At 32.6% G+C, this 27,283-nt stretch overlaps 1 protein-coding gene across 2 annotated transcripts in view; it reads left to right on the forward strand.

Annotated features, from left to right (window-relative positions):
• Positions 1-27,283, forward strand: part of scn4ab (sodium channel, voltage-gated, type IV, alpha, b) — a 67,615-nt gene that overhangs the window by 11,860 nt on the left and 28,472 nt on the right. The window contains exons 1-4 of one of the 2 annotated variants that reach the window (XM_056453359.1): positions 23,053-23,208; positions 26,449-26,773; positions 26,893-27,011; positions 27,177-27,266. In XM_056453359.1, coding sequence (XP_056309334.1) covers positions 23,108-23,208; positions 26,449-26,773; positions 26,893-27,011; positions 27,177-27,266 — 635 coding nt within the window. In that variant the 5' untranslated portion in view covers positions 23,053-23,107. Of the gene's footprint in view, positions 1-23,052; positions 23,209-26,448; positions 26,774-26,892; positions 27,012-27,176; positions 27,267-27,283 lie in introns of those variants that run through there. The other variant, XM_056453360.1, reaches the window with a different exon arrangement.

A 27,283-nucleotide genomic window follows, 5' to 3' on the forward strand; every position in this document is an offset into this window, starting at 1 on the left:
TTTTGATTAATTCAGCTTAATTCAAATTAATTCAGCTTTTATGAGCACATGACAAATCTCACAAACCTCAAACATTTGGTGAAATAAAAGCACTTGTTATTCAGATGTGTGTTTCTGTGCACTATTGTCTGTGACTGTGGGATGACTGAAATGTTTTATGCATTTTGTCATTGGAAAATAAAACACTAGACAGCATCATCGGATGTAAAGTGAGCTCTGCTTGTCATAGCACTAGACTTTAGGCGTAGAGTTTAGTGTGTTCTTGGCTGCTCTGAAAAGGTCTTGATTCTCATGCTAGCTTGGCTGCTAGCACTGAAATTGGAGAAATACAGTCCCGGCAGGTCTATGAGAATGATAAGCCATTGAGACATTTGAGTGCCTAGCAAATTTCTGATAAGACGAGGAGAAATGCTGGGGAACCTTGTGTGTGTGTGTGTGGCACTGATCAAGCTGTGAGATATTTTCTTTTCTTTTCTTTTATTTCATTTCATTTCATTTCATTTTATTTGAACATTTTTTATTTTATTTCATTTTATTAATTTAAATTTATTTAATTTTGTTATTTTTAATTTTATTTCATTTTATTATTTTTATTTTATTATTTTTATTTTATTTTATTATTTTTATTTTATTTTTTATTTTTATTGTTATTTTTATTATGTTATTTTTCATTTTATTATTTTAATTAGATTTTTTAAATTTTATTATTTTTAATTTTATTTTATTTAATTTTTATTTCATTTTTTATTTTATTTCATTTTGCTATTTTTTATTTTATTTTACTATTTTATTTTATTTAGTTTTTTATTTTATTTTATTTCATTTTATTATTTATTATTTTATTTGTTTCATTTCATTATTTTTCATTTTACTTCATTTTATAATTTTTTATTTTATTTTATTTGTTTAATAAAATATTTATTTATTTAATTGTATTTAATTTCATTATTTTATTTTTATTAATTTTTTTATAATTTTATTTTCTTATTATTTTTATTTTTATTTTTTTATTATTTTATTTTATTATTTTTTGTTTTACTTTATTTCATTTTGTTATTTTTTATTTTATTTCATTTCATTATTTTTTATTATTTAATTTCATTTAATTTGATTGTTTTATTTTATTATTTTTGTTTTATTTTAATTTTATATTTATATATATTATATATATATATATATATATATATATATATATATATATATATATATATATATATATATTATAATATATATATATATTATTTTTATTTTTATTTAATTTAATTTCATGATTTATTTATTTTTATTTATTCCAAAACTTTTTGAATTTCAAATCGTTTTATTCAAACTTTATTTTTGGTTGAATGTACAGAATGTAATAAATAATAAGTATTACAGCTTTTTCAATACCTATAATTGTTGCTCACTTATTTAACTTATCATTATCATTAAAATACATCATGTTTTTTTAATAACTTTATAAATGAACTGAATGCAAAATGTGCAATAAAGTATAAATGGGATTAGATCCATTCAAATGTAATAGAACAATTTATTTTACATAATTTTTAATTATTAATAATAATTAGGAATTTATTATTATTATTATTATTATTATTATTATTATTATTATTCAAACTATATTTTACACAATTTTGTTTAGGTAAGTATTTCTATAAAAAAAAAATAATACAGTTAATAATACAATTTTGCAACTTCACACAGTTCTCTTCAGTTCACACAACTCTTTGACTTTATGTAAGAATTGTCTAATATTATTATTATTTTAAATTGTGTTCCTGACATCACTAATTTAGATTATTTTATTTTAATGATGATAAAAGGTCAACCCAGCAGTTACAATGACTGTTAAAATATTATTAAACTATTAGTTTATTATGACAGTCTAAATTAATAGGCATTAAATTGATCAAAAATAGGGCAATGTACAGTATATCAGTGGCTGATACAAAATTCTGTCATTTAGAAAATATGTGAAGCTACTGTCACAAAACACATAACTATAATGTGCACATTTTGGTCTGTGATTGATGTTTAATCAGTGTTGCATTGCCACAGAGAGTTATGGGAAATTTAGTACTGCTGCATACACGTTACATCATGAAACAGATAAATTGTCATCGACAGAAAGAGTAGAAAAGCTGTTGTTAAGGCTGGTTAGTGATATCAGAGGTGCCAGGCGAGGACAGCGGGGACGCCATGTCCATAACATTGCTGGAGTCCTTTCTTAGTATCACTGCAGTGTTCGCAGAATTGGCCTGACGCTGTTGATCTTGAAATGGTTTTGCTCTCCTCATTAAATGCTCAAGTATAGGATCAGAGGACAGCGGCTGTATAGCTCAGCATTTCGCTCCGATCACACAGGGTGAGGACGCTGGACAAGAGGCCGTCATCTGCAAGCGTCAGGGTGTTGAAGTGAGGTTCGACTCCAGAAGAGAGAAAAAACTAAAGGAGAACATGTGAAAGAGACGCAGAAGATAGAGAGAGACTTTAATAAAAGCTGTCTGTGTCCGAAGGCCTTTAAAACCATGTTATGGCGTCCCTTTATCAGAAGCCCCGAGTGGTTTTGTGACTGGCCACTGTGCACTTTATTTGATATCTAAAAGAAAGGTCGGGGCTGTGCGACCCAGCGGCGGCGGGTGCGATGGGCTTTTGTAGTGCCCACTTGTAGCTGTGACAAAGTGTTGTCATGAACACTGTTGTAATGTTTGCTCAAAAAAGATGCTGTCGTCATGACTTGTACTGTACACATTATTTATTGTTAAATAAATAGTCAAAAGTTTCAAGTGTTTTAAAATAAAAGAATTTTTAGTGTCTGCAGTGGTGTAAAGTAACAAATTACAAATACTCAAATTACTGTAATTGAGTAGTTTTTCTCAGGAATTGTAATTTACTAAGCAGTTGTGTACTTTTACTTTCCCTTGAGTACATTTTTAGTGCTGTATCGGTACGTTTACTCCACTACTTTCCTTCAACCTGCAGTCACTACTTTATTTTTCTTGTCTATGTTGATTAGAAGAATCAGTTCTGTGATTCCTGTCCAGTCAAATCGCACATAGGAGTAAGGAGGTAAATTACATCATCAAAAACTATCTCAAGTCATGGGTGATTTATAATTCCAGAAAATTGCTTGGAAGCATTAAAAGTATCTAAGAAGATGTCCAGAATCTTTACACGCATTGACCCAGAGACTGTTTAGAATAGATGCATGTCACTGATGAGAAGATGACGGATGATAACCGAAATGGCCTTTAACACCAAGACGTAAACATGACGTCAGATTGAAGTTGTACCTCAACGTCGAAATGAAAATCGAGGTGACGTCAGAATTAATGTCAGGCCGACGTCTGTGTCCCACCTAAAATCAACCAAATATCAACGTCTAATGATGTTACAGCTTGACGTTGTTTGAACGTTACCACTATGACGTCTATCAGACATTGGATTTTGGTTGCCATACCTGGCAAATAAATGTCTGTATTTGATATCAATATGACGTTGGTTTAAGATGTTGGCTCAACCTTGGATTTTGGTCACTTTCTAACCTAAAATCAACCAAATATCAACGTCATTTGATGTCGTTATTGGACATTTGTCCTTATACGCTGGCTAGACGTTGAATTTTGGTCACCTGACATCAAACTAAAACGAACCTAATATTAATCTCTTATGATGTTGTGTGCATGCTGGGCAATAATTAATGCACTACAGAATGTTACGTTTACACACATCCACAAATTACATGTAAATGCATCAGCTTTTTACAGCGTAATACTCACTACTCTTGAGTACATTTGAAAGGTCATTTTATATTAATATTTACAACAGATACTTTTTTTAAAACTTTTTTTAACAGATACTTTCACTACATTGTTAGGCAAGTTATGGTACTTTTACTTCTTTCCACTACTGAGTGTCTGTGTATGTGTGTTTGCACTTAGAGAACAGCAGTAAAGAGTGGCGAATCAATGACCTTCATAGCCAGTTACAGTTGAGCACGTGAACACAATGGCCAATCAGCAGTATTTAAGAACAAGATCAACAATGCTGAAATGTTAGCAGGGAATGGACATTTTTTGAAGTTTCTGTACAGATTGGTATCAAACTTGATGCTTTTGACAACCCTATTGTTACAGCAGATTCAGACGTTGTACCCCAACGTTGTGCAGACATTGCATTTTGTTCAGGTTGATGTCAGAACTCAACGCCAGGCCGATGTCAATGTTCAACCTAAAATAAACCAAATATCAATGTCTAATGATGTTACAGCTTGACATTGTGTGGACGTTACCACTATGGCGTCTATCAAACAATGGATTTTGGTTGCCATGTCTGATGAATAATTGTCAGAATATGACATTAGTTTAAGATGCTGGCTCGATGTTGGATTTTGGTCCCTTTCCAACACAACCTAAAGTCAACATCGTGCAGACATTGCATTTTGTTCGGGTTGACATCAGAACTCAATTTCAGGCCGACGTCTATGTCCAACCTAAAATCAACCAAATAGCAATGTCTAATGATGTTACAGTTTGACATTGTGTGGACGTTACCACTATGACATCTATCAGACATTGGATTTTGGTTTAGGTTGCCTTATTTAATGAATAAATGTCAGTATTTGACATTGGCCTAAATGTCAGAATATGACATTGGTTTAAGATGTTGGCTCGGTGTTGGAATTTGGTCCCTTACCAACACAACCTAAAATCAACCAAATATCAAAGTTGTCCTTAGACACTGGCTAGACATTGAATTTTCATCACCTAACATTTGGTCACGGAAAATTTTTTGGAAATGTTTCCCAAATTATGTTTAACAGCAAGAAAAATTTCACAGTATGTCTGATAATATTTGTTTCCTCAGGAGAAAGTCTTTAGTTTAGCAGTTTTTTTTTTTTTTTTTTTTTTTTTTTTTACATTTTAAGGTCAAAATTATTAGCCCCTTCAAGCTATATTCTTTTTCAGTAGTCTACAGAACAAACCATCGTTATACAATAACTTGCCTAATTACCCTAACCTGCCTAGTTAACCTAATTAACCTAGTTAAGCCTTTAAATGTCACTAAGTTGTACAGAAGTGTCTTGAAAAATATCTAGTCAAATATTATTTACTGTCATCATGGCAAAGATAAAATAAATCAGTTATTAGAAATGAGTTATTAAAACTATTATGTTTAGAAATGTGTTGAAAAAATCTTCTCTCCGTTCAACAGAAATTAGGGGAAAAAACTATTATTTGGATGTCCAATAACAACATCAAATGACGTTGATATTTGGTTAATTTTAGGTTGTGTTAGAAAGTGACCAAAATCCAAGTTTGAGCCAACATCTTAAACCAACGTCATATTGATATCAAATACAGACATTTATTCGCCAGGTATGGAAACCAAAATCCAATGTCTGATAGACGTCATATTGGTAACGTTCAAACAACGTCAAGCTGTAACATCATTAGACGTTGATATTCTGTTGATTTTAGGTTGGACGTTGGACATTGACGTCGGCCTGATATTGAGTTCTGACTTCAACTGTATATAATGTCAAAACAAACTTTTAATTTGGATGCGATTAATCACAATTAATCTTTTCTCAGCACTAATATTTTTTTAAATATTTTTTTGTAACGTTATAAGTATCTTTACTCTCATTTTGACCAATCTAATTAACCTAATTTCATGTTTTAAAATGCTATAAATGTCAGCATGAAAGAGAAAACTCTGCTCGCCTGTTTCTCTTTAAACATTTGACTGTGCTTACAGAGCTCTGTAATACTGTTAGTAGCCTGCTGCGTCCCTTTGTTGAAGTTTTATCTCTTATTTATGTGAAATCGCATGAGAGGCAGGAACATAAGCAGCCACAAACATCCTGTTTCTAAATCTCTCCCTTTGCCCCCACCTCCACCTCCATTTGAAATGGTACATGCCTGTGGCTTCAGTGTGTCTCAAATGATATTTGCACTGATGCCAAAGGCCTGAAGCCATGCAACTTTGTTTCCGGAACAGAATAGCCTGATGCTTGAGTGACACATGTTTCCGTGAGATAGTCTTTTAATGCTAGTGTATTCAGAAGTGTCCCATGGACTAGTACAAACTGTAAACAAGCCCTTGACAAAATGTAAAAGTCAAACAATAAAAATTTAGAAGAGGGAAAAAAATTTAAGCAAAGCTAAAAAGATGAGAATAAGACTAAGCATGTTGTTTATCTGGATGGAAAGATATTCACATGTTCATTAGTTCAGTTATGCTGCTAGCCACAAAATGTAATGTCTTTCAATTGGGCAGAGGTTAATTCATTGATTATAGTTTGCTTAATTAAGCTTGGGGTGGCACAGTAGCTCCGTGGTTAGCACTGTCACCTCACAGCTAGAAGGTTGCTGGTTTTAGTCCCAGGTGGGCCAGTTGGTATTTCTGTGTGGAAGTTTGCATGTTCTCCCCAGGTGTTCTGGTTTCCCCCACAGTCCAAAGACATGCCCTGTAAGTAAATTGTATGAACTAAATTGGCCGCAGTGTAAGAGTGTGTATGAATGAGACTGTATGGGGGTTTCCCAGTACTAGGTTGCAGCTGGAAGGGCATCCACTGCGTAAAACATATTCCGGAATAGTTGGCAGTTCACTGTGCCGACTCCTGATAAATAAGGGACTAAGCTGAAGGAAAATGTATGAATGAACATCAAGCTTGCACAGATCAATCTTAACAGTTACAGTGGTTCTCAGTTCCACTCCTCTCACCACAGAGCTTTAAATATTTAGCTTATTTCTTTAATTGCAATGCAGCTCATTAGATGAGAGCTTCACTCATGAACTGTGTTCCGATTGTCAGGTTCCGATTGTCAGATTTAGGTTTGTTGCTCTCTTAAAATTGCTCTATGCAACAGATCACAGCTTTTTCAGACAAAACTCAATAGAGATTGGTGAAATTATATAAATCTAGAGTACAAATAATTGCAATTTAAATTCATTCATTCATTCATTCATTTTCTTTTCGGCTTAGTCTCTTTATTAATCTGGGGTTGCCACAGAGGAATGAACCGCCAACTTATCCAGCATATGTTTTATACAGTGGATGCCCTTCCAGCTGTAACCCATCACTGGGAAACATTCATACACACTCATTCACACACGAAACACTACGAACAATTTAGCTTACCCAATTCAACTATACTGCATGTCTTTGGACTTTATGGGAGAAACCGGAGCACCAGGGGGAAACCCACACGCGCCACTGTGACGCCCTAAATCCACATTTTGCACTCTAAAAATGCAGTTTGATTGAAATGTACGCTCCCTCCCGAGTCCACTTCACAAGACGTTTCATTTCGAATTAGGCATTGAACCAGCATCCTTCTTGCTGTGAGGCAACAGTGCCAACCACTGAGCCACCGTGTCGCCCCTTGTTTTTGTTTACTAAAACAAACTTAATCGTAGCAATAAAATCTATAATTGTTTCGTCTAGTTTTTCATGTAGTGTGAATTTTTTAATTTTAACGAATGTTTTTTGATCAAGTTTGTCTTTGTTTTAGTTTTCGTTTACTAAAACAAATTTGATCTCTATTTTATGTTCTTTCCCAGCCATGAAACCATAATATTTTCTCGATCTGTGATCGAAGCAACAAAATCTGTAATTTTTTTTGTTTCATTTTAGTTTTTCATTTAATGTGAATTTTTATTTTTAACAAATGTTTTTTTACCATAAGTTTGTCTTAAATTTAGTTTTTATTTTCTAAAATAAACTTTATCTTTACCCTACGTTCTTTTCCAGCCATGAAACCATGATATTTCTCGAACTGTAATCATAGCAACAAAATCTAGAATTGCTACATCTCTATAGTCTCAGCATCCTGACATGCATTTAATTATTTTATTTTTATTTTATTATTAATTTTAATTATTTTATAAAAAAAGCATCTTCCTAAGATTGATTAGTTGTGGTCTAAAATATTTTATACTTTTGAAAAAAAACTTTAACATATCAGCCACTCCAAACCCTTTAACAGCACTGTTTGGAACTCCATTTAAGCCAAATTTGCGTTCAACAACACATGATGTTGTTGCTTTCACCACATTATTGGCTAGGAGGCTTAGTTTCTTTAAGTGGAAACAATCTCCACCTTCATATGACAGATAAAATAATTATTTTGTGGGTTTAAAGCTGGAAAAATGTAGGTTTTCATTAAGAGGGTCTTTAAAATCTTTTTTACAAAACACAGAAACCTTTGACATAAGGCTGGGCAATATTGCAAAAAAATTATCATAATATCATGTTTCAAATAATTCGATATCAATAATTATTTAATATTTTTAACAATACATTTAGGAATATTAGGATTTGTTTTATTTAACCACCTTATTTTAATTGACCAACGTTACTAAGGCATTACTAACAATACTAAGGTTTTATTAGTCAAAAACTAAAATATTTAAACAAAACATCTCATCTCTTTATGATAAAATAAACATAAGTGTTAAAGAGACTTTTAAACGTGATTAATAAAAAGCTACAAAGTGTGTGCAATGGTAAAAGTAGACCAACTTCTGTAAGGTTTCAATAATAATGATACAGTAAACCTCAAACTTTTTAAACAAAACAAATTATGATGATCAAATCTGAACTTTAAGTAAAAGCACCAGCCATCAATATTAAATACATATTGCCTCATTTCAAATTGTGAAGTTGAATGACTACATTACCCCATGCTAAACAAAACTTTCAGATGGGGAGCTAGTGGCAGGGATGCACAAGAAAAGAAACCAAAAAGCCACTCTGGTGACATCCTTTTTTATTTACAATTTCCTCACCGCTGCTATACGACACTCGTTGTTATTCTGACCTGAAAGTGACGAGCGCAAGCGCCTGCTTTGTGTTTGTCTGAGGTAATTAGTATGCTGTCATTACTGAATGTGCTCAGGGCATTTAGAAAAGTTCAGATGTTTTTCAACTAGGTATACCTGGAAAATGCGTGATCGTTATGTGCGTGCGACTTGCACACCATGTGCACGTCGCTCCCATGTGTGCGTCGTGCACATGCCTCTATTGGAAATAACAAACTGACACCCTAAGCTTATTGGCATTGCTTCCAAGGCTTCCATTTATAGGCGCTTCATACCGAAATTACATACCAAATCTTTTTTTATTATCGATATTGACAATGGTGTTCGATCAATAAATACTGATATCGATTTTATCGTCCAGCCCTACTTTGTTAAACTATATTGACACTTTATTATTATGATTTTTACATTTACTGTGTTATTTAGTAACTACACTGTTGTTATGGTCATTAGTTCTTGGTTGTAAAAAAGTGTGTTACTTATTTTGTATGCACAGTTGAAGTCAGAATTATTAGCCTCCCTTTGAATTTTTTTTTCTTTTTTTAAATATTTCCCAAAATATGTTAAACAGAGCAAGAAAATTTTCACAGTATGTCTGATAATATTTTTTCTTCTGGGTAAAGTCTATTCTATTCTAGAATAAAAGCAGTTATTCATTTTTTAAACACAATTTTACGGTCAAAATTATTAGCCCCTTTAAGCTACATTTTTTTCAACAGTCTACACAACAAACCATCATTATAACAATAATTTTCCTAATTACCCTAACCTGCCTAGTTAACCTACTTAGCCTAGTTAAGCCTTAAATGTCACTGTAAGCTGTATAGAAGTGTCCTGAAAAATATCTAGTCAAATATTATTTACTGTCATCATGACAAAGATCAAATAAATCTGTTATTAGAAATGAGTTATTAAAACTATTATGTTTAGAAATGTGTTGAAAAAATCTCTCTGTTAAACAGAAACTACATGGGGGAAAAATAAACAGGGGGGCTAATAATTTAGGGGGGCAATAGTTCTGTATTCAACTGTATATGATATTGTATCTGCACAAAATAATAATAAATATATTTGGCAAAAAAAAGCATCTCCAAAATGACAAAATATAAACGCAATCCTGAACTGCATCTCATTTATTTTTTTTCACTATGCTCATTCTCAGTCCTCCATCTAAACAGAGACGATTTTTCTTCTGAAAATTTTACTGGCATATTGAATCTTTAATTGAAATCAAATGTGGTATTTTTGAAATTGCAAGATTGTTATACTGTATGGCACATCTGCATCCAGTTAAGACCGTATGCCCCTGCGACTGCTGGTATTGTCAACACACGACTAGTGTAAATCCTCCTTGACCCTACATAACCGATGCCTTGTTCTGCCTGGTGAAAACACTTGCTGAACATGTTGCCATCTGGAAGTTCGTTCTCCTGTGTGTTTATTGTCAGGCTGGATGTATCAGATTTTCTGACTTTAATGGCCTGTTTGGATTGCGTCTGTGTCAGGGAGACGCTGGTTCTCAGGTCTCAGCTCGGGCCTCTGGCTTCGCACTATATGGTGCATAGCGATTCTGCACAAGCAGAAACCGTGGCTCTGATCTGCTGACCGTGGGCTCTTATGGCCCCGCTGGCTGTCAGCAAGTCAAGCACAATCCATTAAAAACCATTGATGGGGCTTTCTGTTTATGCTCTTCCTTAAGGAGAGAGAAGAGAAGACATTGCTGGTATTATTAATGCCGGCAGAAACATAGAGTATAATGTGACATAAGAGTCAGAATATTTTAATGTAATATGTATTAAACTTTTTATTTAAAAGTCCCAATTCTTAAAAAAAAAAAAGCTGTTCTTGTGAACTTTTTAAATTTTAAAACAGTAAATAAAAATAAATGGATTATAAATATTTTGTAGCCTTTTGTGTTATATATTTAATATATTTATTAATACAGTATTTATAAAAAAATAAAAAAAATTATATATATATATATATATATATATATATATATATATATATATATATATATATATATAAATTATATAAATTTATATATTTATTAAAGTTTAAGATATTATTATTAGTTTAAATGTATTTTGCTTTTATATTTACATTTTTTAATACAGTTCTTTATGCTCAAGTCAAAGTCAGAAAATTCTTGTGAATATTTTAATATATTATTTATTTTTAGATAAAAGTCTAAATTCTTAAAAAAAAAAAACCTGTTCTTGTGATCTTTTTATTCTTTACAATAGAACAAAAGATATATTCCTGGATTATAAATATTTTTTGTAGCCTTCAGTTCTTTATGCTCAAAAGTCAAAGTCAGAAAGTTCTTGTGAATTTTTATTCTTCAGATTAGTAAATAAAAATATACATAAATTATTAAATCATTAAAGATTATAAATATTTATTGTAACCTTTTGTGCGTTGTGTAATATTTATTTAATTAATATATTTATTAATACAGTGATTATTTAAAATATATAAATAATGTTCATTAAACATGTTTATTAAAATTTAAGATATTAATATTTTATTATTGTTAGTTTTAAATGTATTTAGTTTTTATGTTTACATTTTAATACAGTACTTAATGCTCAAAGTCAGAATATTTTAATGTGATATTTATTCTACTTTTTATATAAAAGTCCAAATTCTTAAAAAAAGCTGTTCTTGTGAACTTTTTATTCCTTAAAATAGTAAATAAAAATATATTCCTGGATTATAAATATTTTTGTAGCCTTTTGTGTTATGTTATATTTCTTTAATAAATATATTTTAATACAGTATTATTTAAAATTATATATAAATTATATTAATTAAATATATGTATTTATGTTTAAGATATTAATATTGTATTATTATTATTAGTTTGAAATGTAATTTGTTTATTAAATCATTATTAAATCATTAAAGATTATAAATATTTTTGTAGCCTTTTGAGTTTTATGTAATACTCGTTTAATAAATATATGTATTAATACAGTATGTATTTAAAAAAATATATAAATTATATAAAGTTTAAGATATTAATATTTTATTATTATTCAATTAAAATATATTTTGTGGTTAAATTGACCTTTTAATACATTTCCTTGTGCTTGTATTGCATTTTAATAAATTCGATTGTAGAATAAGAATCAATTTAAAGAAAATACAAATGGGATTTTTAATTAGGAAAATTTGATGAATATACCGCGAAAATTTATACACAAACATAATTTGTTCAAGATGTTGTTTTAAGCTTTATATTCTTAATACTTAGTAATAATTTAATAATTAAGCTTAATATTATTTTTATTAGTTTTAACAAATAATGAATCTAATGATTAATTGTAGCCTGTTGTGTTGCTAGTAATAAAATAAAAAATAAGTCAAATAAATAAATAAATAAATAAACAAAACAAAAAACATATGTCTTGGCGGTTCATTTCGCTGTGGCGACCCCTGATTAATAAATTGACTAAGCCGAAACAAACATGAATGAATGAATAAACAAATACAGGCAATAAATATGCAAATACATAAAGTATAATGATAAAATATATAAAATATTTTTCTTAGAATATAACATTATCCATTGAAAGAATATTAATACATAATATGTAATATATATATATATATATATATATATATATATATATATATATATATATATATATTTATTTATTTATTTATTTATTTATTTATTTATTATTATTATTATTATTATTATTATTATTATTATTATTATTATTATTATTATTATTATTATTATTATTATTATTATTATTAAATAGATTAAATATATAGCTAACATATGCTTCTAGTGAATTTAATATGTATACATGTTATGCATAATACTTTAGATTTTATTCAAATTAAATGTATATTTATTTAAGTCACAATATTGTAAGATAATAACACCTAAAAGATTTAATAAAATAAAATTATAATTTTATTAGTGTGACAATAATTAGAAAAACATCAAACTGTGGCAGACAGACATTGAATGACAAATAAATATGAGGGTATTTATATTTGTAGAAATTAATGTGTAGTATTTAAAGAAATAGTAGTATTTATTGAAACGTATAGAAATAAATATAATAAAAAACATAAACAAATAATTTATGGCATAAATATGCTACGACATACTCGGAAGTGGCTAAATTTTCTCTTACGATCCGAACCACAGCAGATTAGTGTAGTGAAGCTCAATAGTTGTGGGAAAACATCAGTCATCATCCATCTCTGGCAGGCGAGATGAAAAATAGCCTGACAGGAGCGTGTTTGGAGAAGGGAACAGTTGAGGTGGCTGGAAGTCCAGTACATGTAACCCAATCTAACGGGTTTACAGACTCCTCAAGGCCCTGTCTCAAATGGAGCACTTGATGTGCATTTGCAGTCTGAGAAGTCCACTCTAGACTGCAAAGTGTCCCACTTGACATTTCAGCTTTCAGAAGGGCATTGTGTGTCCTTGATGTGGCTTTTACCAAACCCACACTGATGCTGTGTGCGTGCGTGCGTGCGTGCGTGCGTGCGTGCTTGTGTGTGTGTATGCATGTGTGCAGAAGGGGTCAGGGTGGCCAAAAATCTTTCAGCTTGTTTAGTCAGTCTGTTGTTTACAGTGTGAGGTCAGATATACATTGTCAGATGCAGTTTTGGAAGTCTTTAGAATTAAAGGACTAAATGTCTTTAGTTTATAGTATTTGAATTTTATTATTGTATTTGTATTTTTATTTGTTACACTAAATTGATCAAATTTAAACCAAACATTTATACTGTTATGATGACTAAAGTTAAAGTTTTAGCAGTTTTGTGTTTGTCATTTTAGTAAATTTCTTTAAATTTGACTGTTTAGTCGTAATATTGAATATTTATTCATTTTATTTTAGTTTTTTCAATATTTCATGGAATATTTTGTGCCTTGAAAACTAACCTTTTTATTAGTTAACATTTATTTCAGTAAATGAGTATTACAAATATTTTATGCTTGTATAGCTATAATAATAATAGTAATAATAATAATAATAATAATAACAATAATAATAATTGTAATTATTATTATTATTGTTATTTAATAAATGAATAAAGGCTTAAATCAATAAAAATCACTGTAGTGGTAATAAACTAAATGTTTATTATTATTATTATTATTATTATTATTTATTTTGCAATATTATTATTATTATTATTATTATTATTATTATTATTATTATTATTACCATTATTATTATTATTTATTTTTTAATTATTATTATTGTTGTTGTTGTTGTTTATTTTTATTATCATTATTATTATTGTTTTATTTTTATATGATTATTTTTATTATTATTATTATTTTTTTTTATTATTAATGATAATTTTATTGTTGTTGTTTATTTTTTAAATATTATTATTATTATTTTTATAATTATTATTAAAATAGTATTATTATTAATATTATTATTATTATTTATTTCTTTAAATTATTGTTATTAATATTACTATTATTTATTTTGTTATTATTATTATTATTATTATTTTATAATTTTTTAAATTATTATTGATATTATTATTATTATTGTTGTTATTATTATTATTATTATTATTATTATTATTATTATTATTATTAATATTATTATTAATACGATTATTATTATTATTATTATTATTATTATTATTATTATTATTATTATTATTATTATTATTTATTATTATTATTATTATTATTATTATTATTATTATTATTATTATTGCTGGGCAGTGAATACATTTTTTAAAATATTTTTTTTAAATATACATTTTTTTATTTCTAAAAAAAATTAAGGGAACAAAGGCATATTATTATTATTATTATTTATTCTTTTTTTAATTATTATTATTATTATTCATTTATTTTTATATTATTATTATTATTGTTGTTGTTGTTGTTATTGCTTGGTAGCTATTAAATAAAAATAAGTTTAAAATAGGTTTTTACTTTTTTTTTTTTTTTTTTTTTTTTTTACAATTCCCTTAATTTTTTAATAAATTAATTAGGCTTAATTAAAAATCCAATAGTGTTATTTAATTACATATTATTATTCATTTTTTTATATGATTATTATTAATTATAATTATTTTATTTTATTATTGCTGGGCACTGAGGACATTTTTTATTTTGTTTTCTTTATTTTTTAAATGAATAAAGGCTTAAATCTCATATTAAAAAGGCTGCAGTATAAACAAAAGTGCTAAAATAATACAAAGCGCATCATATGATCAGTAATTGAAAGGGAAAAAAGAAAATGTTATGTATATATATATATATATATATATATATATATATATATATATATATATATATATATATATATATATATTTATACATATTTATACATATATTTATACATATATACATAAACATTTATTATTGGACCAGGGGTAGGACCAAGTCGGAGCACTCACTCTGGTCCCCCGGGCTCTGCGCTGGTTGGGGAAATTCCAAATTAAACCAAAACAATCCATTACAATTGGCTTAAGATTGGCAACCAAAATTCTAGACATTGCAACCTGTAGAACCTGGGTAGTTAAATAAATAAATAAATAAATAAATAAATAAATAAATAAATAAATAAATAAACAAACATATATTATTAATTTATATTTATGTTAGACCCACATCTGATGCTTGCAGCTTGTATTTGCACCAACTGCCCGTCCACAAGTTTACGCATTGGGTTAAATTAAGCTTTGCAGTCCACTTGTTCAGTCCTTTACTTTCACTGTATCTGTTCAGCTGAGGGAACTGAACCAACCCGGTGACATCAGACACAGCAATATTCCAAGATGGTGGCGCCCTAGGTCTAAAATCTATAGTAAAACATGTCGTTTTCTGCTAAATGGTTACAATAATTGAGCTTGTTATATATTTATTTCCATTAAAGTGGAAACCAAATTACAAAATAATGTAAACTTGACTGGGAGCTTCATTTCCTCTTTAAGTGGAATGTTTATATGTTCCTTATGTGCCCTTTGTTACAAAATTACTGGATTAATTATTTTACAAGTATGTCTAAGGTGTTGCAGGTAATAGACCCATCCCCTGATGTTGCCATTTTTGGGGTTCCAAAGATTTGGCCCCTGTTTAATTCTAAACAACTTCATATTTTGGCCTTTACCTTATTATTAGCGAGGCGACGTATTATACTTCATTGGAAATCAAATAAGCCTCCAACTACATCCAAATGGCTTGTGGATACCATGCATTTTGTTAGATGCAGGTTAGAAAAAGTAAGATGCTCTGGGAAAACTAATTTCTTTTAAAAATGGCAATGTTTTATAACTCTCTGAACATCTTGCCCTCCATTTAATAGATGCACTCTTCTTCCTTTTTAATTCATTTATTTCATAGTAATTTAATTTTTGCTTGATTATTTCATACTGTTTATTTGTAAACATTTACTTTCAACATTGACAATATATCTGAACATTGGATAGTGATTGAATGTCTGTTCAGTTGGTTGTATTTTTCTATACACTTTTATTACGCTTATTTCCATTTTCCCCTTTATTATTATTATTAATCATCATCATCATTATTTTTTTAAATAATTTTTTTCTTCTTTTTTGGCAAAAAAACAACAACAATAGTGTTTTTTAATTACACACTAATTTTAACAACAACAGAGATAATGATATGTAACTATTTGTTCTGAAATAGTGTTTGTTTTTTCAGTTTTTTTTTTTTTTTTGAACAGAAATTGGGGGAAAAAGCATACAGGATGGCTTATAATTCTGACTTCAACTATCGAAAAGAGAGAAAACGATACAGACAATTTGTTTTGGGTTGTTTGTGTTTGGAGGAAGTTTTTTAAAATTTCTTTTATGGAGGCTAAACGCACGCCACAGAAAGCTAGTGCAGGGGGCGTGGAGGAATTCGGCTGGAGGCGGGGCTTGTTTATCACCACAAAGTAAGAGAGCAGGAATGAGTGGAGTCACCAGTAACCCGACACTGTATGGCTGATGGCCTGCAGCAGCTGCTGAGGAGCCACATGAGTCTACCCGACTTCAGCCACCACCGCTCTGAATCACGGCAAAATTCATTAAATTCACTTAGCGCAATCCCAAGAACCCAGACACCTGTTTGTTGGAGGGTGACAGTTATATGAATCACCATCCGGCATTCCCTACATAATAGGTCTCATTAGAGCCCTGTAGGTTTGTAGTGCATGCCTGTCAGAACAGGTGAGTCTGTGTTATGTAAGTGGTGACTGACCCAAGCTCGCCTTTGGCTCCTGATCAGCGATTTAAGGAGTGACATAAACACAGGACTCAACACCCGGCACATGGATCAGTGAGCAGAAAGCAAAGTGTGTCAGAAGAGATCCATTTAGTTTCATTTATAGTTTCATATTAAATGGGATAGCGGCAATGCAGTGGCGCAGTAGGTAGTGCCAAACATTTAGAAAAGAAGAAGGTCGCTGGTTTGAGTCTCGGCTGGGCCAGTTGGCGTTTCTGTGTGGAGTTTGCATGTTCTCCCTGCGTTCGCATGGGTTTTCTCCGGGTGTTTCCGGTTTCCCCCACAGTCCAAAGACATGCGGTACAGGTGAATTTTGTAGGCTAAATTGTCCGTAGTGTATGAGTGTGAATGAGTGTGTGTGTGGATGTTTCCCAGAGATGGGCTGCGGCTGGAAGGGTATCCGCTGCATAAAAACGTGCTGGATAAGTTGGCAGTTCATTCCACTGTGGCGACCCCGAATTAATAAAGGGACTAAGCCGAAAAGAAAATAAATAAATGGTAAAGCAGGCGGTGCGGTGACATACTGGGTAGTGCTATCGCCTCACAGCAAGGAGGTCGCTGGTTCGAGCCTCGGCTGGGTCAATTGGCATTTCTGTGTGGAGTTTGTATGTTTTCCCTGTGTTTCCTCCACAAGTCCAAAGATATGCGCTATAGGTGAATTGGGTAAGCTAAAATTGTCCATAGTGTATGAGCGTGAAGGAGAGTGTGTGGGCCTTGGCGATGTTAAATTGCGAAGATCTAGAGTTTTCGTCGAAGGGCGTGTCCGTGGTGGTCTCACAAACTTTGATGTTTCGCCACGAAACAGGAAGTTGTTATAACTCAGACATGCATTGTCTGATCTGCATCAAAATCCACACGTTTGATAAAAGTCCTGACCTGAACACATTCTTGGTGTTTACTTGCCAATATCTAGATAGTTATAGCGCCACCTGCTGGAAACAGGAAATGTCATGTTTTGCAGTGTAACAAACTCCTACAAATTTTATCAGATTGAATCCAACTTTTGTCAGTTTAATCCAAAGGGCTTTGTGAGGTTAAATTGCGAAGATCTAGAGTTTTCGTTAAAGGCCATGTCCGTGAAGGACTGACAAAGTTCAGTGTTTCAACATGGAAGAGGAAGTACTAATAACTCAGCAAAACAATGTACGACCTGCCTGAAAACTCACATGGTCGATGAGATTCCTCTCCTGAAAACATCTACATGCGGATATTGAGTGACAGTTATAACGCCACCTGCTGACAGAAGGACGTTTAGCATGAATCTGTGATTTTTCTCAGGTCTTTTATAGTATATCAGCTTAAATTATTCTCTGTCATCCTAAGGCCACTGGGAGACAGCGAGCCTGGGTGCAAGGTCCCTTTCATAGCTGTTTACAGCTTTAATATTTATTTGCTTTTTTAACTATTGGTCTGAAACTGACTTTTTGTAACCTGACATTAACAAAGCCAACCAGTCAGATTGTGCCTTGTTGTTTTCAGAATTACTTGGAGGCATTTAATTTAATTGTTTAATAGACGTCTAAATGTAGACAGCTTGGCTAAAACAAGGCTTAACTTGGGCTGTCAGTAAAAATCTAATAGACATCTAAGATTATCCCAAAACTAGACTAGTCATCAAATAGACAGATTAGACAGACTGTATATGTGTAGTCATTCATTTCTGTTTATTTGATGACTAGTCTAGTTTTGGCCTGTTCTTAGACGTCTATTAGATTTTTACAGATTTAGCCTTTGTTTTAGTCAAGACAACTATGTTTAGACATCTATTAGACATCTTTTAAAAACAAAAAATGCTTGCTATGGCATGTCAGTATCAGTGTGTCAGATGGTCAATAAGCAATAATTTGCAGTAATCTTCAGAATGTAAATGGGAATGTGTTATCTATGGTAGCAAGCGCCTCCCTGATAATGCAGCTTCTGGGAAGTTAACAGTGTTTTTCTCCTGACCTACGTTCATGTGCAGTGAGTCACTGAGGATTTACCCAGTGCGTGGAGTTTACAAGAAACACTTGAATGGTGCTACTTGACCAGCGCTCACGCAATAACAAGAACAAATTAAAACAGGAGCGTACTACTGTGCATCTCTTAGAAATAAGTGCTTGATGCCGATTATATGCTCAGGCTCATCAGAAACTGCTTTCAGGAATCAAACTTGACCAGATATTCTTATTTAGTTTTATCAATTTCCGTGACTTCTATTTATATATTTATACTGTTGAAGGAACCTGAAGTTGTAAATGTATGTTGCTATAATCACACTCTCAACTACAGTTTTTAATCAGTCGAATGGTTGGAATGTACCAGTTACAAGAATATTATGCTGTTTTAGATTTGTGCCAGTATGTTTTATGTAGCATAATTTAACAAAGTCAGATTTTTCCCCCCCTTCATATTTAGAAATTATACAATCTGCTTTAAATCACCAACTCTCACCAATATAATGTGTGGTGCTCCTTTGTGTGGATCGTGGTTAAAGAGCAGGTGTTGCCTCTAATATGAAGTCACTGCAGCCTGTAATAAACCATAACAACAATCTCAGCCATTTATATATCAAACCTGAAATTATTATAAAATTATTATTGTTCAATTATTATTATTATTTATTTATTTTTAATTTTTTTATAAATATTTTTATTATTCATCTTTGTTTTTTTAAATCAGAAATCTGTATCAAAACAGCCAATTTACTAGTAAATAAATCGAAATCGGCCATGGAAAATCCTAATCGGTGCATCATATAGCCTCATCTTTAGTCTTTAGTTTAATAAAATATTATCTCAGTATTCATATTTGGGCATTCAGGCCTAAAACAACTAATAACATGTAACTATCCAAAAGAGTTTTGTAGGGCAGGTAAGTTAGCGTCAAAGAATATATTAAATCAAGATATTAGATATAACAATATACAGCTAGGTCCATAAATATTTGGACGTTGACAAAACTCTATACACCAATATTTTTTGCTCTATACACCAACACAATCGATTTGAAAATGAAATAAACAAGATGCGTTTTAACTGCAGAATGTTAGCTTTAATTTGAACTGTTTTACAACAGTTTGCATATGTGCTTCCCACTTGTTAAGGGTCCAAAAGTAATTGGACAGAATAATAATCATAAATCAAACTTTCACTTTTTAATACTTAGTTGCAAATCCTTTGCAGATAATTACAGCCTGACACCTGAAACCTGGAAAACATAGACATCACCAGACGCTGAGTTTCATTCCTGGCAGTGCTCTGCCTGGCCTCTACTGCAACTGTCTTCAGTTCCTGCTTGTTCTTGGGGCATTTTCCCTTCAGTTTTGTCTTTAGCAAGTGAAATGCAAGTTCAGTTGGATTCAGGTCAGGTGATTCTTTCCCCTCAAAAACTCTTTGGTTGCGTTTGCAGTATGCTTTGGGTCATTCTCCGTCTGCACTGTAAAGCGCTGTCTAATGATTTTTGAAGCATTTGGCTTAATATGAGGAGAAAATTTTGCCTGAAACACTTCGGAATTCCTCCTGGTGCTTTTGTCAGCAGTCACATCATCAATAAATACAAGAGAACCAGTTCCATTGACAGCCATGCATGCTTACGCCATGTCAGTACTACCACCATGTTTCCCCGCTTAGGATCATGAGCAGTTCCTTACCTTCTCCATACTCATCTCTTCCCATCACTGTGGTACAAGTTGACCTTGATCTCATCTGTCCATAGGATGTTGTTCAAGCACTGTGAAGGTCTGGCCTTCCTGTTTTTGAGGCTCACCTTAGATCTTACATCTTGTGGTGAACCCTCTGTGTTGATTCTGGTGTAGTTTTCTCTTGATTCTTAACTTTTCACACATACAGCTACCTCCTGGAGAATGTTCTTGATCTGGCCAACTGTTGTGAAGGGTGTTTTCTTCACCAGAGAAAGAATTCTTTGGTCATCCACCACAGTTGTTTCAGTGGTCTTCCAGGTCTTTTGGTGTTGCTGAGCTCAATGGTGCATTCTTTCTTTTTAAGAATGTTTGTGTATAGAGCCAAACGTGTTAGAATTGTGCATTGTACATTTCTGGAAAGTACAGGTGTTAGATGCTATCTTAAGCATTTCCTCCCTGCAGCCAGTAGCATGATGACGTACTGAATCAGGTCCAATATGTAGTGGACGTGTATGGTGTAGACAACCCAGTGAACATGCCCTCAATAGATATGTAGTGGACGTGTATGCGCTGGCGGTTGCTTCTAGAAGCAAGAATGATTTTTATTAATTAGTAAATTACCCATTATATTGTGTGTTATTAATGTCTACACCTACCCCAACCCTCATAGTAGCATGGGTGTTACCATAGCAGGTGTTACACTACGTATTGCACCTGATCCAGTACATTTTGGTTATCTTGAGCAATTTCAGTATTGAGTTTTGGATGGCACTTTAAAAATACCTGTTAATTTGCAGTTACCCATAGTTTGTGAGTCATAGGTGTGATTCAAAATCAGTTAAAATGTCAAAGTTAAAATAAATCTTCGTTAAAAAAATCACTTTGTTAACCTCTAGAATAAAATTTCAAGAGTTCACACTTAGCTGATGATTGATTATAAAGCATGTTTGTCATGCTGTTCCGTGAAAGAGCCCTGGGATCCTCAAGCCTGGGGCTCCCTCCCGTTTGCAGGGTGAGAGGGGAGTTTGAGCTCAGGTAGGTCTGGAGAACTCCCCTGCTATTTATGGCTAATGACAAATTAGGGATTGCTACAGAGAGATATACTGCTTATTAAGAGCTCATCTATTGTGCTAATTTGGTTTGGTTCCACCTATGTTGCAAGTTTTTGGAATGTGGGAGGAAACCGGAGAAAACAGGGGAAACCCACATGAGCACGGGGAGAAGGTGTAAACTCCGCACAGAAACATTGACTGGCCTGTTAGGGACTTGGACTAGTGACGTTATTGCTGTGAGGCAACAGTGCTAATCCCTGGGCTGCCGTGCTATCCTATCAAGGAAAAGAAAAGAGGAGTAGGGGTGGAAGGGAGATTCTTCAAGCCAAAGATGACTGATGTAAGGAATTCTGGCTATTTATAATGCATTAGGAGTCATCCGATTGGTGAATCATGCGTTAGCTAATGCAGGACCAGCAGTGGCTAATCATGAGCTTGTGATCCTTGCAAAGTTAGTATATAGATAAACTTCACTTATTATCAGGGCAGAGATCAAGCTCCTGTAATGGAATTTGAAAGTGAAAATAAAGAGAAGTGAACTGTCTCTTAGTGGAAAACTGTGTTTTTGTGGAACTGTTTGATGTATTGAACATATTTTACATTGATAAATTTATACTCGACTACTTTTTCACGGTTGTTTTGACACAGCCTGCATTGTATAAAGCTCTTTGAAAAATTAAGGGTACATATTCAATTGCTACATATTCAAATATTATCTGGGTGGCACCGTGGCTCAGTTAGCACTGTCTCATCACAGCAAGATGGTGGTCGCTGGTTCGAGTCCTGGCTTGGCCAGGTGGCATTTCTGTGTGGAATTCTTGTCGTGTTGGTGTGGGTTTCCTCCGGGTGCTCCGGTTTCCCCCACAATCCAAAGACATGCGCTATATACTGTGAATTGGGTGAAAAATAAATTGGCCTTAGTGTATGAGCGTGTGTGTAAATGTGAGTGTATGGTTGCTATGTACTGCGTTTTGGCTGAAAGGGCATCTGCTGTGGAAGACATATGGCGGAATAGTTGGCGGTTCATTCTGCTGTGGTTACCCCTGATAAATAAGAGACTAAGCTGAAGGAAAATGAATGAGTTAATGAGCAGATATTTATTTCTGCTTCACAACCCTGTTTTTGCTGAAACTGTAGTGATCACATTAGATAGTCTGGGCTAAAGTCTGCAGTGGAAACTTGCTCAATTGTAGACAACCCAATGAACATGCCCTCAATAGATTCTTTGTCTCCCGAATTGTGTTGTTACTCTGAAGGGGCAGGGTCTTTAAAAAGTATCCCACAAACTTCTGAGCATGCAGAAACATTCTTCAGTTTGTGGAAAGCTTTTACAGTAACTGTCTGGAGAAACCGAGGAGCGCAGCCATGAAGCCAAAAATGAACCTGATGGATGTTTGGAGAAAGAACCGTTCTGCTCACCCAAGCAGAGCTAAGAAAACCAAACAAAAACTATCGCCTCATCAACTGTAAGTTTGAAAACTAATAAAGGTTGCTGGATCTATAATTGTGATCATATTTTATTTGTGCTACTACTGGACTAGACTTTGGTTTGTTGCTGATGATGCTGCGATAGTTGTACTGTATGCTCAGGATGTTTTATGGTTTTTATTGCTTTCTGTGACTTTTAGAAAAAGATCCTATACAAGTGTGTCAGAACTTATTACTCATAACGTGTAATTTGTATCTCACAATTGCATGAAACAGTCACATCACATTTAAAATATATGATAATGAAATGTCTCTTTAGCAAACATTATTTATCTCTTAACCCTTGTGCGATAGAACAAATCATAGAATGTAAAGGCTCTTTAAATAGTTGTTGGTGTGATTTTTATATATATATATATATACATACACACACACTACATATAGTTGTACTTAAAAGTTTGCATACCCCTTGCAGAATCTGTTAAAATGTAAAGTATTTAAACTAGATAAGAGACATCATACAAAATGCATGCCATTTATTTTATTTAGTACTGTCTTGAGTAAGATATTCTAGATAAAATTGACGTGCATATAGTTGACATGACAAAAACATATTTGAATATATTCAAATAACCCCCTGCAGAAGTTTGCATACCCTTGGTTTTTAATGCTGTGTGTGGTGAACTGATGGTCTATAAATGTTTTTCTGCTTTCTGGTGGTTAACTTGTTTGTTCTGAACAGTTAATTGGAGAAATAAAATCTCCATGTCCTGCAGATTTTTCATTTTTTTCAGCATCTTCTGCAGATTTGAAGCCTTTTCAGGAGTGAATATATGATTGTGAGATCTGTATTTTTACTCTGAAGATGACTGAGGGAACATACTGATGCTCCAGAAGGAAACGCGAGGCATTAAGAGCTGAGGGGGTGAAAACATTAAAACAGGTTGAAGATGTCAAAAAAAAAAAAATTAAATCATTGTTTTACATTTAGTACTTCCTTTTTCAGAAAAAAATACTTGCATGTTTTCCTGTAGACAAATTAAGTGCAATTTACCTTTGTCTTCAGATTCACCCATCAGCTCTTGATGCCTCGTGTTTTCTTCTGGAGCATCAGTGAGGGTTAGAAACTTTTTTATACAGTGGTTGTGTTTGAGTTACTTATTACATGCTCACCATGAAAATATGGATCTCACAATCATGCAGTCATTGATGTATTTTATTAAAGGGTGTGCAAACGTTTGCAAGCAGAAATTTTGATCATTTCAGCTAGGTTTTTGTCTTGTGAACTATATGTAAACCTCTTTTAAACTTATTTTATCTAAATATTTTACTGAGCACAGTACTAAATACATTTTTAATTAACATTTCAATTACATTTTAACAGATTCTGCATGAGTTATCCAAACTTTCAAGAACAACTGTATATATAAATTATTATGATTTAATGTATTAAGCATTTTTGATATTTATTAATTGTATTTATATATTAAATTACGGCAGTGCGGTAGCGCAGTGAATAGCGCTGTTCCCTCACAGCAAAAAAGTCACTGGTTCGAGCCTCGACTGGGTCAGTTGGCAATTCTTTGTGGAGTTTGCATGTTCTCCCTGTGTTGGAGTGGGTTTCCTCCGGGTGCTTCGGTTTCCTCCACAGTCCATAGACATGCGCTATAGGTGAATTGGGTAGGCTAAATTGTCCGTATGTGTGTGAATGAGAGTGTCCCATACACTTTCATTCACACACATACACTACGGACAATTTGGCTTACCCAATTTTGTTTCCCAGTGATGGGTTGTTGCTGGAAGGGCATCCGCTGCATAAAACATATGCTTGATAAGTTGGCGGTTCATTCCGCTGTGGCGACCCCTGATTAATAAAGGGACTAAGCCGAAAAGAATATGAATGAATGAATAAATATTATATTACTTTAATGTACTGTATTAATCATGTGCATTTATTTAATCATCTGTACATATGAATTATTTTATTTAATTCTTTCCTACTAATGTGATTATTTATTTATGTTTATTTGTTTGTTAAATTAGTTTCGCTCAACTCCCCTCCCCAGCACTCTTTTTTGGCATCCTCGGGGTCCCTAGATCCCAGTTTAAAAAGCATGGGTATTTCTGAACATAAAAAAATACTGCAAAATGTTATAAACAGTTATACATTCATAAAATTCCTCAAAATTTCATATGCTGTATATTCACTTGGTGAATATAGAACAAAATATTGGCTATTTTAATATAAATTATATACAGTTGTAGTCAGAAATATTAGCCCCTCTTAGAATTTTTTCTTTTTTAAATATTTCCCAAATGACGTTTTACAGAGCAAGGAAATTTTCACAGTATGTCTGATAATATTTTTTACTTCTGGAGAAAGTCTTATTTGTTTGATTTCGGCTAGAATAAAAGCAGCTTTTAATTTTTTATGAACCATTTTAAGGTCAAAATTGATTAGCACCTTTAATCTACATTGTTTTTTGATAGTCTACAGAACAAACCATTGTTATACAATAACTTGCCTAATTACCCTAACCTGCCTGGTTAACCTAATTAACCTAGTTAAGCCTTTAAATGTCACTGTAAGCTGTATAGAAGTGTCTTGAAAAATATCTAGTAAAATATTATGTACTGTCATCATGACAAAGATAAAATAAATCAGTTATTAGAAATGAGTTATTAAAACTATTATGTTTAGGAATGTGTTGAAAATACTGCTCTCTGTTAAACAGAAATTGGGGGAAAAATTAACAGGGGGGCTAATAATTCAGGGGGACTATTAATTCTGACGTCAACTGTATTTCTACCAATGAGGTTATTTGTTAAATATTTGCTTCATTGTAAATAATGTTTAATAAAGTGAAACATTTGATCACTATGCAGTGTTAATTTTGTCAACTAAAACGGCTTGAAAAAAAAAACAGAAGCTTGACAGCACGTGCTCTGATCTACTCATCTATTGAATGAACAGCAGAATTCAGCGGATTGAATGTATTTTTTATATATATGTGACTACATTGTAGTCATATCTTATCAATGATGTTGTGCTGTTAATTCATTAGATTGACAGATCAGAGTTCACACATCCATAGTTTTCAGTTACATTGCTAGTGCAGAGGACCTGTCAAGATTCTGTCAAGCCAAAGGCAACAAACATTTTTCACCCTTTTTTTTATTGGCGAAATGAACACTGCAACCACACTAAAGACATGATGACTCGGAAGAGTCTTTATTACCATTATTATACTCTTGTCCTCTTCTCTCTTTGTCTGCAGGGCGCAGCTGAGAGACCCCGAAGTGGTGGCAGCCCTCGTCCAGCAGAATGTCAAGATGGCGCGTCTGCTCCCTCCCACAGGCACCGATGTGTTTCGGCCCCTCACTCTGGAGTCGCTCGCTGAGATTGATCGGCGGATGGCAGAGGAAGCCGCCGAGCAGGAGCGCATGAAGGAGCAGAATGTCAAGGTGGCCGAGGAGGATCTGCCCAAACCCACCAGTGATCTGGAAGCTGGAAAAGTCCTGCCGTTCATCTATGGAGACCCTCCACCAAATCTCCTTAATGTTCCTATTGAAGAGTTGGATCCGTACTACAAAGCACAAAAAGTCAGTGGCAAAAGTAGCACACACTTATACACAGTCTATAAATATGTACAAATATAAGTTATCAGAATAATGGTTACCCCCTCACGAGGTATATTTTGTCCCTTTTTCCTGTTTTGCAGACGTTCATCGTGATAGACAAAAAGAACACGATATACAGATTCAACACTGAACCTGCCTGTTACTGTCTGAGTCCCTTCAACCCTGTTCGACGAGCCGCCATAAGAATACTCATACATTCATATCCTATTCAGTGTAACCCTATGTGTGTGTGTGAATAGATGTAGCAATGCATCTTTTCTTTAATTTCCACTTAGCAGTTCAGGTTTTTTTTTTGTAATGCTCTTGCTTTTTGCTTTTATTAAGAGCCATGAAACATTCTTTGTTTTCCTTTACTTCAAAACAAATTGTTTAGCTTAGTCATCATGCTAACCATCCTGACAAACTGTGTGTTCATGGCAATGAGCGACCCTCCAGGCTGGAGCAAAATACTAGAGTAAGAGCTGCACCATC

This window comes from Danio aesculapii, chromosome 3 (assembly GCF_903798145.1).
Source record: "Danio aesculapii chromosome 3, fDanAes4.1, whole genome shotgun sequence".
Lineage (NCBI taxonomy): Eukaryota > Metazoa > Chordata > Actinopteri > Cypriniformes > Danionidae > Danio > Danio aesculapii.